The sequence below is a fragment of the Cetorhinus maximus genome, chromosome 1 (genome assembly GCF_964194155.1).
Source record: "Cetorhinus maximus chromosome 1, sCetMax3.hap1.1, whole genome shotgun sequence".
Classification (NCBI taxonomy): domain Eukaryota; kingdom Metazoa; phylum Chordata; class Chondrichthyes; order Lamniformes; family Cetorhinidae; genus Cetorhinus; species Cetorhinus maximus.
In genome coordinates, this window is record NC_135879.1 from 109,165,677 (window position 1) to 109,177,179 (window position 11,503).

Consider the following 11,503-nt stretch of genomic DNA (forward strand, 5'->3'; position numbering starts at 1 on the left):
TTCTAAGTATTCTGCAATAACCTCCTTAACAATAATTATACCACACAAGGGCTTCCAGAAGACGGATTTTAATTGTAATCGAGATGCTGTGGCTACTCCATATTCTTTTAAGTGAGCTCACAATGCCGTGACCCTTGTTAAGTCTAGCCTGAATTTCTTTGGTAGACTCTGTTTTCTGTGATGAGTGACCCAAGGTAGCACAGGGTGGATAAAGGGGAGCCTGTAGATGTAGTGTACTTAGATTTCCAAAAAGCATTTGAGAGGTGCCACATCAAAGGATACTACACAAGAACTTATGCTGTAGGGGGTATCATATTAGCATGGATAAAAGGTTGGTTAACTAACAGGAAGCAGGGTGTAGGGTTTTGGATAGGCAAGCTGTAACTAGTGGAGTGCCACAGGGATCAGTGCTGGAGTCTCAACTATTTATAGTCCATATTAATGACTCAGATAAAGGGACCGAATGTATGGCAGCTAAATTTGCCAATGACAGCAAGATAGGTAGGAAAGTAAGTTGTCAAGAGGAGGTATCAACCTGTTCAAGCTGAACTCCATTAATCAGAATCTTGCAGGTCTTTCCACCCATCTCCTTCACCTATCAAAGGCCTTCAGGGTATCAAAGAACAAATGATAGATATGACAGATATGTGTTGTACAGTATTTGGGAGTTTGTGGACAGCAAGGCTGTCCTAAATTCCCATATCTGCAGGGATCTCTCTGCCTTCAGTCACCAGCTCAGAGTCATTAAGCTGATGAGCAAGTTACAGACACTCCAACAAATAAGGAACAGGGAGGATTTTCTGTACTGTTTTAACCAGAGCACAGTCACACCACTGAGTAAAGCATGACTTCAAGAAAAGAATGGTGTGACTGTCAGGGAGCCAGGGCAACAGGAACTTAGGCGACATTGGGAAGGAAATCGCACAGTCCTGTTCAACAGCTGTGATATAATTGCCACCTGTGAGGACAAGGAGAAAAATAGCAGGGAGAACAGACACATTGCAGACCAAGGGCTACATTTTACATGTCTCCACTGGCCGTGTTTTCAACAAGGTGAGGGGACAAGTAAAATAGGGCGGGTGCCCATCCCACCACCTTCCCACCCACCCCTGAGCTCACCCTCATAATACAGTTGGTGGGTGGTGCTGAAATCGGCAGCTCACCTGCCATATTTAAATAGATAATCAAAGGTCAATGGGGCTTGTTACCAAACCAGTTGACACTGATAATATACAGCCCACCCCATCAAACGGTTAGTGTGGACAGTCGGGAGCCTGATTTTTTAAAAAAGATTCATAGGGCAGGAAGGAAAGGGTATTATCCTTAGGGGCTGCCCTTTGCGGATCAGGAGTGGACAAACAAACTCCCACCCCCCCCTTTCTTCCTACCTGCCTGCTGCATTAAACACACCAACCCCACCTCCGCCACCTCCCTAACCTGCCCAAACCCTCCCTAACCAAGACTCCGGACTAACCAGTCTCTGGGGTTCATTGGGCTGCTTTCTTCCTCCTGGTTGCAGTCCTGGCAGCGCCCACTAATGCACTCTAGCCACTGCCTGCATGGATGGAGCTGCTGACCAATCAGATTGACCAGCAGCTCCTGAGGGCAAGACCTCCTTCCCAGTGAGGGGCGGAAATCCCACACTGCCCCTAATTAGCCTGCCTGCAGCGAGTTATGGCTGCAGGGCAGGCTGGTGCAGAGTGGGTCAGCTCCACACCAACTTTGGTTCCGGGTGGGGGCAAGCCGTCTGCACCCCCCCTCCAACCCATAATATTCTGCCCCAAGGCTCAGAAGGTTAACTAAGGGGGTGGAGAGTGCGTGGGGGAAATAGGAACTGAGCAAAGGGGTTTTTTCTGGGGGTGGGGCAGGTAGGGGAACTGCAGGAGTAACAAATTCTGTCCTGTCCAGTGAAGGGAAGGAAGTTACCCATCAAGTAGACGATGACTTTCTGACAAGCACTCAGGAGATTGACGGATCTTCCCAAACACCGAATTTATGCTGATGGGCAGCATTTTCATCTTGGTGCTTTTTGAGCTGGGACTTTGTCCTTTGTATGGATGTGGATTCAAAATTTTTTTAACTAGTCCTCTTAATGCTGCTCGCCTAGTTGGAAGGTGGAGTACTGGGTTCTGGGTGGGTTAGTGGAATTGAACTGAAACTTATTTACCAAGGTAAATTCAAAAGAAGTAAAAAATGCTGAAGATGTAACACGCTTTTCTTTGGCAATATGTTTTTTTGTGTGCAGGAAAGAGCAAGGTTGACAGCATCCAAGATGGCACCAGTACTTTCCGAGATTGCTCTTTTGATAATTGATATTGATGGCTTCTGCTCTGGCAGGTGAAAGTGATGATTTGTTAACATCCTGTCATTCTTAGAGGCAGTTTGCAATAAACCTGCAAAGGCACTGCATTCTCTAATAAATGGTGTTTGTGTACCTGGACAGGGTGAGAAGTTTTATTGCCAGAGCTGGGTACCTGAGAGCTCTGCATCTAATGACCCAAAATTTGCTGCCAACATAACTGTGAATTAACTGACACCCACTATTATTACTGTGTAAAGTGTCCAGCAACTTGTAGCAAGGAAGAGATGTGCTGTGAATTGTTACAAATTATTGGGAGATTGGTGTTGCATTGGTAACTATGCATATGCATGCATAAAACTTAAGTACACAATTGCAAGATCAGCGAACTTGAAGTTAGACTAGAGAGCTGGCTAAGTGAAACTGATTACATCAAAAGCAGTTAAAACTTTTTGTATTAACCTTTTTTAAAAAAGACGCAGATCAGTATCTAGCTGGGAATTATATTGAAGATTATAAGAATAAGAATAGACCAAGATCGTTAAATAGATTATTGTGCCAGTAATGCTGGAAAAATAGTCATGTATTTTATCGATAACTGTCTATTCATGTAAAAATAAGGTCAAAATGTGGATATGTGAGGTTGGATAAACATTCTGGAGTTTTGCTTCATCAACTTTTTTAGATCTCAGGGAGACAATGTGAATAAATATACCTCAGGAGATTTCATAAATGTGGCATAATAGGTTTGATTGCACATTTCCCTTGCATTACAATAGTGACTACACTCCTTTACTTTTCTTATGTGGTGATCTGTGGACAGAACAGAGTTGTTGAACTAGTGAATCTATTTTCATTCTATGCTTCCTTATGTTCTTCTGCAGTTGGACTTTAATATTTAAATTAGGAAGATTAGAGTTTAGACATCGGTGAAAAAAATTAACCTTACGCACAAAAGTTAAATGTGTCATTGTTGTTGGCTTCTTAAATTTCTCCATAATCATCAGCCACAGGAACTGCTAGTTTTGAAATTGGAAAATTTACCAGGTTTATGTAAAAATCCTGAAGATCTTGTTCAGGTATTTTCACTACATGTAGATCTGTATATGTTTCATCCCAGGGGCAGCATATGAGTGAACTCTTGATGCATGTGCTGATTTGTTGCTAGAAGGGTTCTGATTGGAAAATTGCTGCCTTCTCACTGACAGTATCAACTTCGGCTCATGCATGATTTTGCTCTGAGAGCAGACTCTGCAAGAACTGAAAATGGGAATTTCCACTTTGAAGATACAACAGGAATTTTCGTCCTTAGGGACTGGTCCCAAGGCAGCGCCAGGCAAGAGCTGCAGCCAGTACCATCGGGACTCAACACGAGGGAGAGTGCTTCCCTGAACTGAGTAAAAACAGATAGAGCATCATTAAACAGTGGAGACGATGAGGATTGGTTGTGGGGTGAGGGTGTGGTGGGGAGGATAGTGGAATGGTAAGGGAAAACAATCCTTCTCTCACTTGAGAGGTGAAAAAGTGCCTTTGTGAACGGAAGGAGTTTGATGGGGCAAAATTTCCTTTGATCTGGCATGCTTAGAAAAGGAAGGTTGCCTCTGTGAATTGGGATTGGTGAAAGCAGGGGATTACTTCCTTCCTCCTGCACAGAGGCAAAGTTTTAAGGGGAGAGCTATGACCAGGTAGTTTTTGGGGAAGTGATGGTCTGCCTATTCCGTTAAAATTTTTTTCTTTATTCTTTCATGAAATGTGGGTGTCGCCGACAAGGCCAGCATTTGTTGCCCATGCCTAATTGTCCTTGAACTGAGTGACTTGCTTGGCCATTTCAGAGGGCTGTTAAGAGTCAACCACATTGCTGTGGGTCTGGAGTCGCATGTAGGCCAGACCAGGTAAGGATCACAGATTTCTTTCCGTAAAAGAGATTAGTGAACTAGATGGGTTTTTACAATAGTTGATTATAGTTTCATGGTCACTATCACTGAGATTAGCTTTATGTTCCAGATTTATTAGATGAACTTATTAACTGAACCGAAGTGCAACAGCATTAGCCTGGGCCTCTGGATTGCTAGTCAAGCGACATTACCACCAATGCCATCATCTTCCCATTGATAATGTTGATACACACAAATGTCACGAACCTTTCTAACATAAGTTTAAAAAAGGTATTTAAAATTATTAACAGCATTGTGGTTGACTTTTAACTACCCTGTGAAGTGACCTAGAAAACCACTCAGTTGTATCAAACTGCTACAGAAAAATTGAATATTACAAGCAGATGGACCTACTGGCACCAACTTTAATTTTGCATCGTAATGCAAAAATGAAATATTATCTAGGGGAGCATCTCCCTGGAAACTGCCCTACTCCCGCCTCTTGAAACGCTTGTGTCAATGGGCATTGTGGAGATAGGAGAAGCATTTGTATCATTCTAAATATATTGCCTATGGCCCTAAATATATTGTCTATGGCCAATGATCGACTAAAATGTTCTGCAGTCATGGTTGTTTCAGCCTATGCTCACCTAGCAACAATCTATTTTAAATTTGTTTATCACATCAACTTGTAATGCTAAAAATTGAATGTCTATTAAAACTCTTACTTTAAAGAACAGGTGTTTGGAATAATTTGCGCTGTTACACATTAATGCTGCTGCAGACTAAAAGATCCTATGTAATTCTGATACTCCTATTGGTAAATAAAACCATAATTTACCACATGCCTTGACCATGTTATTTACGTTTACTAACAACACAACTTAAATCTAGTTCCAAACTGACAGTGAAGGTATATCAATAGCCATCAGAAATATAATTAGGCCAGAGTGTTTTAAAGAGGAACGGCAGCATAGTGGTAATGTTACTGGACTAGTAATCCAGAAGCATGGACTAATGGTCCAGACACATGTTCAAATTCCAGCATGGCATCTGGGGGAACTTAAGTTCAATTAATTAATAAATTTGAAATTTAAAAAAAGGGTCTCATTAATAATTATAAAATTACCAGATTGTTGTAAAACCCATCTGGTTCCCTAATGTCTTTGAGGAGAGGATATCTGCCATCTTTACCCGGCCTGGCCGACATGCGACTCCAGATCCACAGCAATGTGGTTGACTTTTAACTACCCTGTGAAGTGACCTAGAAAACCACTCAGTTGTATCAAACCGCTACAGAAAAATTGAATATTACAAGCAATGGACCTCCCGGCACCTACCTAGACACTGGGAACAACAAAGACACATTCTGCCCAGTCAATCCTGCAATGTCCTCTTCACTAACATCTGTGGACTTGGAAAATTGGAAAAGCTGTCCCACAGATTAGTTTAGCAACAGCCTGACATAGTCATACTCATCAAATCCTACCTTACAGCCAATGTCCCAGACTCCTCCATCTCCATCCCTGGGTATGTCCTGACCCACTGTCAGGACAGACTCACCAGAGGTGGCAGTGCAGTGATGTATAGTCAGGAGGGAGTGGTCCTGGGAGTCCTCAAAATTGATTCTGGACCCCATGGAGTCCCATGGCATCAGGTCAAACATGGGCAAGGAAACTTCCTGCTATTTACCACTTACTGCCTTCCCTCAGCTTTGAATCAGTACTCATCCATGTTGAACACCAACTGGAAGAGGCATTGAGGGTAACAAAGCCACACATTGTACTTGGGGTGGAGGGCTTCAATTCCTATCACCAAGAGTGGGTCAGTAGCACCACCGCTGATCGAGCTGGCCAAGCCCTGAAGGATATATCTGCCAGACTTGGCCTGTGGGAGGTGGTGAGAGAACCAACGAGGGAAAAAAACTACTTGAACTCATCCTCGCCAATCTACCTGTCGCAGATGCATCTGACCATGGCAGTATTGTTAGAAGTGGCCACCAGTCTTTGTGGAGATGAGGACACTCCATTGTGTTATGTGGCACTATCACCATGCCAAATGGGCTAGACATTATCTACTAGCTCAAAATCTCCATTGATGATACACTGTGGGCCACCAGCAGAATTGTTTCAACCACAACTGGTAATCTCACAGCCCAGCATATTCATCAATCTACCATTACCATCAAGTCACAGGGCCAAAACAGGTTCAATGGGGAGTGCAGGAGAGCAGACCAGGACCAGTACCAGGCAGACCTAAAAATTAGGTGCCATTCTGGTGAAGCTACAACTCAGGACTACATGAATGCCAAAAAGCAGAAACAGCATGTCTACAACCAACAACTTAGATCTAAGCTCTGCAGTCCTGCCACATCCAGTCATGAATGGTGGTGGACAATTAAACAACTAACTGTAGGAGGAGGTTCCATGAACATCCCCACCCTCAAGTGATAGTGGAGCAGCACATCACTATAAAAGACAAGGCTGAAGCATCTGCAACCATCTTCAGCCAGAAGCGCTGTGGAAGGTTCATCTCAGCTGCCTCTTGAGGACCTCAACATCATAGCTGCTAGAAATGCAGATAATTTGATTCATTCCATGTGATATCAAGAAATGGCTGAAAGCACTGAATATAGCAAAGGCTACGGGCTCTGACAACATTAGGGCTGTAGTACTGAAGACTTGTGCTCCAGAATTAGTCATGCCGTTAGCCAAGCTCTTCCAGCATAAGTATAATACTGGCATTTACCTGACAATGTGGAAAAAGCAGAACAAATCCAATTACCACCCTACCAGACAACTCTAAATCATCAGCAAAGTGATGGAAGGTGTCTTTGACAGTGCTATTAAATGGCACCTACTCAGCGATAGCCTGCTCAGTGATGCTCAGTTTGTGTTCTGTCAGGGGCACTCAGTTCCAGACTTCATTACAGCCTTGGTCAAACAACATCTTGATTTTAAAATTCTCATCCTTGTTTCCAAATCCCTTCATGACCTCGTCCCTCCCTATCTCTGTAATCTCCTTCAACTCCACAAGCCTCCGAGATATGTGTGCTCCTCTAATTCTGACCTCTTGTGCATTCCTGATCATAATTGCCCCACCACAGGTGGTCATGCCTTTAGTTGCCTAGGCCCAAGCTCTGGAATTCCCTCCCTACACCTCTCCGCCTTTCTACCTCACTGTCATCCGTTAAGACACTTCTTAAAACCTACCTTTTTAACCAAGCTTTTGGTCATCTGACCTAACATCTCCTTATGCAGCTCGGGTGTCATACTTTGGTTTATAATGACCCTGAGATGTGCCTTGGGATGTTTCATCACGCTAAAGGTACTATATATGTTTTTGTTGTTGTTGGTCCAAACATGGACAAAAGAGCTGAACTCCAGAAGTGAGGTGAGAGTGACTGCCCTTGACATCAAGGTCACATTTGACTGAGTGTGGCATCAAGGATCCCTAGCAAAAGTGAAGTCAATGGGAATTGGCCAGGCGTGGTGGAGGTGGGGGGCGGGGGGGGGTAACTCTCCGCTGGTTGGAGTCACAACTAGCTCAAGAAAGATGGCTGTGGTTGTTAGGAAGCCAATCATCTCAGCCCCAGGGCATCGTTTCAGCAGTTCCTCAGGGTAGTGTCCGTAGAACCATAGAAATGTTATGCTGCAGAAAGAGGCCAGTCAGCTCATCGTGTCTGTGCCAACCAAAAAGCAAAAAAAAACTAGCCGCTCATTTTAATCCCACTTTCCAGCACCTGGTCAGTAGCCTTGCAGGTTACAGCACTTCAGATGTAGATCCAGATACCTTTTAAATGAGTTGAGCGTTTCAGCCTCAACCACCAACTTAGGCAGTGAATTCCAGATGCCCACCGCCCTCTGGATCAAAAGGTTTTTCCTCACGTCCCCTCTAATTCTTCTACCAATCACCTTAAATCTATGCCCGCTGGTAATTGATCCCTCCGTCTACGCTATCTACGCCTCTCAATTTTGCACACCTCAGCTAGATCACCCCTTAGCCTCCTCTGTTCTATGGAAAACAACCCTAGCCTATCCAATCTCTCCTCAGAGCTGCTGGCAACATTCTTATAAATCTCCTCTGCACTCTCTCCAGAGCAATTATGCCCTTCCTGTAATGTGGTGACCAGAACTATACACAAAATTCCAACTGAGGCCTAACCAGCGTTTTGTGCAGTTCCATCATTACATCCGTGCTTTTGTATTCAATAACCCGCCCAATAAAGATAAACATTCCATATGCTTTCTTGACCACCTGTCATGTCACCTTCAAGGACCTGTGGACATGCACTCCAACGTCTCTCATTTCCTCAACCCCTCTCAATAACTTCCCGTTATTGAGCATTCCCTTGCTTTGTTTGCCCTCCCCAAATGCATTACCTCACACTTCTCCGTATTGAATTCCATTTGCCACTTCTTCGCCCACTCAACCAAACCATTGATATCATTCTGGAGTCGGCAGTGGTCCACTTCACTATCAATTACATGGTCAATTTTTGTGTCATCTGCAAATCATGCCTCCCACATTTAAGTCTAAATCATTAATATATACAAAAAACAGCAAGGACTCCAATACTGAGACCTGTGTAACACCACTGGAAACTGTTTTCCATTCACAAAAACATCCATCAGCTATTACCCTTTGTTTCCTGTCACTGTCCTGTGAGAGACGTTGGAATGCATGTCCACAGGTCTTTGAAGGTGTCCTGGGCCGAAATATCTTCAGCTGCTTCATCAGAAGTGGGGATGTTCGCTGATGATTGCACAACGTTCAGCACCATTCACAACTTCCCAGGTACTGAAACAGTCCATGTCCAAATGCAACAAGACCTGGACAATATCTAGGCTTGGGCTGATAAATGGTAAGCAACATTCATGCCACACAGGTGCCAGGCAATGACCATCTCCAACAAGAGTGGATCTGACCATTTTCCCTTGATATTCAATAGCATTATCATTGCTGAATACCCCACTATCAACATCCCGGGGGTCACCATTAGTCAAAAACTTACCTGGGGCAGCCATCTAAATACTGTGGCTAAAATAGCAGATCAGAGCCTGGAAATCTTGTGGTGAGTAACTGACCTCCTGACTCCCCAAAATTAGTCCACTATTTACAGGGAACAAGTCAGGAGTGTGATGGAATTCACTCCACTTGCTTGGATGAGTGCAGCACCAATAACATTCAAGAAGCTTGACACCAGCACCTTCCAAACCTGTGACCTCTAACATCTTGAAGGACAAGGACAGCAGATAGATGGGAACACCACTACCTGCAAGTTTCCCCTCCAAGTCGCACAACATCCTGACTTGGAAATATATTGCCATTTGTTCATGTTGACTGGGGTAAATTCCTGGAACTCCCTCCCTAACAGCACTGTGGGTGTATCTACACCACATGGGCTGCAGCAGTTCAAGAAGGCAGCTCACCACCACCTTTGCAAGGGCATTTTAAGGATGGACAAGAATGTTGGCATTGCCAGCGGTGCTCACATGCCATGAATGAAAAAAATATAGTAAACACATTCGATATTTCCCATAGCAAATTGATATGTAAAACAAAATATTCCTCTCAATATACAGAACTGCAAATAGACCCACAGTGCCCAATCACTAAAAAGGACAATATCCTATGATTATTTTCATACGATTTAATAAGCTATGGTAAACTATATGCATATAACTTGAATAATCGAAGTCACGGGCACATGATCAATTTACCAAAGTGATCTCTTGAAAATCTTTGTATAGCGTTAATGCAGGCTGCGTTGTTCTCACCACTTTTTCAGGAAACATAAAGAAACAACCCGGGGCAATAAAAATAGAGAGAGCACAGCTACTCAAAACTATCTGCTAATTTCCACCAAGTATTTAAAAAGGATAGGAGTGTGTACCATGTTTATATTTCTCCCTTGCGTTCAACAGTCTATCAATTTACTTTCAAGTCTGAGTTGGAAGCTGAAAGGTTACATGTCCCCCTCAAACCAGCTTAATAAACGAAAACACCTGGAAGGGGGCTGGAGGGGGATATTTTTATTTCCTTGCCGCTGCTTTCTGCTGAGTTTTTATTTAGGTGCCAGCAACCAAGTAACTTTCACCTATTTGTCGTTGAATGAAGAGAGTGTGGAAGGACCATCTCCTGAAAAAGGGAACGTCGCCCCATCTAAAAACATCTCAACCGCTTAGTGGGGAAATGAAGTAAATGAACCTGCCTATTTGAATATACATAAACGAGTCTTGGGCATTTCAAACTAGTCTCTAAACGTTACTCAGAATAAATTGCATTTTAAATTTTATCCTTTTAGACCCAGAAAGTTCCCATTATTCAAAATAATCAGTATAAACTGGTAGCAAACAAAGCTGCACGCTTATTTTACCCCGCACAGTGATCGTGTTTGTATCTGGGTAACACCTCCTTATTTTTGCAATATGTTCATGCATCCTTCGCAGGGCATACCTTCGTTAATTGGGCGATTTTCTTGCTCATTTTCAAGTGCAGGTCGGAGTTGTAGTGTTGTACCGGGTCTGGCAGAGTTGCTTTCGAACCATTGCATTTGGCACCATGGCTCCCCTGATCTGTCCAGTTCACTCCCGTCGCCATAGTTCCCGGGCTGGTAGAGGTGGTGCGAGTCCTGAGGAACGCGCAGCTCCCGTGCCTAAAGCAGGCTGAGGGGGCTCGTCCAGATCGCTCTGGCAGATGGTCAAATCCCTCCTCGAAGGAATGGAGCCGCAGAGGAACGGGAGCATGTGCAACGCCAAAACTGTTCAGTCAAATGCTGGTTCAGTGCCAGTCATGAAGACTGAGGAGCTCTCAGTGGGTGGATGCTGTAGTAGGCACCGTCTAGCTGCAAAGTTTTTATAAAACGAGATCCGTGTTTTAACACCATGTGATGAACACAAAACGGCAACGCCTCCGAAAAGGAGGAGATTGAACAGAGTTGAATTGTCCGAATTATTATGACTAGTCTAATTTTCAGACGCTTAGTTTACCGAAACGCACATAATATTGTTGCGGTTAAAGGGAATTGACACTTATTAAACTCTCTCAATTTATTCCTGATTTTGTGCCTCAACAACTATTCATATCCAGGAGCAGGTTATTCTCGTGGTCTTCCAAAACAAGAGATTTTTAAAGTCTGCAACGTTTGCTACGATGAACGTTTCAAACATGAAGGTCGTTTACGATGAACTAAATTACTGTTAAATTCCCATGGCCTCCAAAATCGTTAAAGCATAAAAAAAATGGAATAAGTATCAGGGTATTACTTTCAGTTCCTCCTCCCTCCAGCTGTCTACTTCACTGAAAATTCCTTAACTGCCCGTTTATA

The 11,503-nt window shown here is 43.5% G+C and overlaps 1 protein-coding gene across 1 annotated transcript in view; it reads right to left on the reverse strand.

Annotated features, from left to right (window-relative positions):
- The window catches only part of LOC144686750 (protein FAM184A-like), a 296,008-nt gene extending 284,935 nt beyond the window's left edge, over nt 1–11,073 (reverse strand). The window contains exon 1 of the mRNA XM_078552418.1: nt 10,633–11,073. Within this exon, the coding sequence (XP_078408544.1) occupies nt 10,633–10,776 (144 nt within the window). The 5' untranslated portion in view covers nt 10,777–11,073. The remainder of the gene's footprint in view (nt 1–10,632) is intronic.
- Nucleotides 11,074–11,503: the final 430 nt, after the last annotated feature.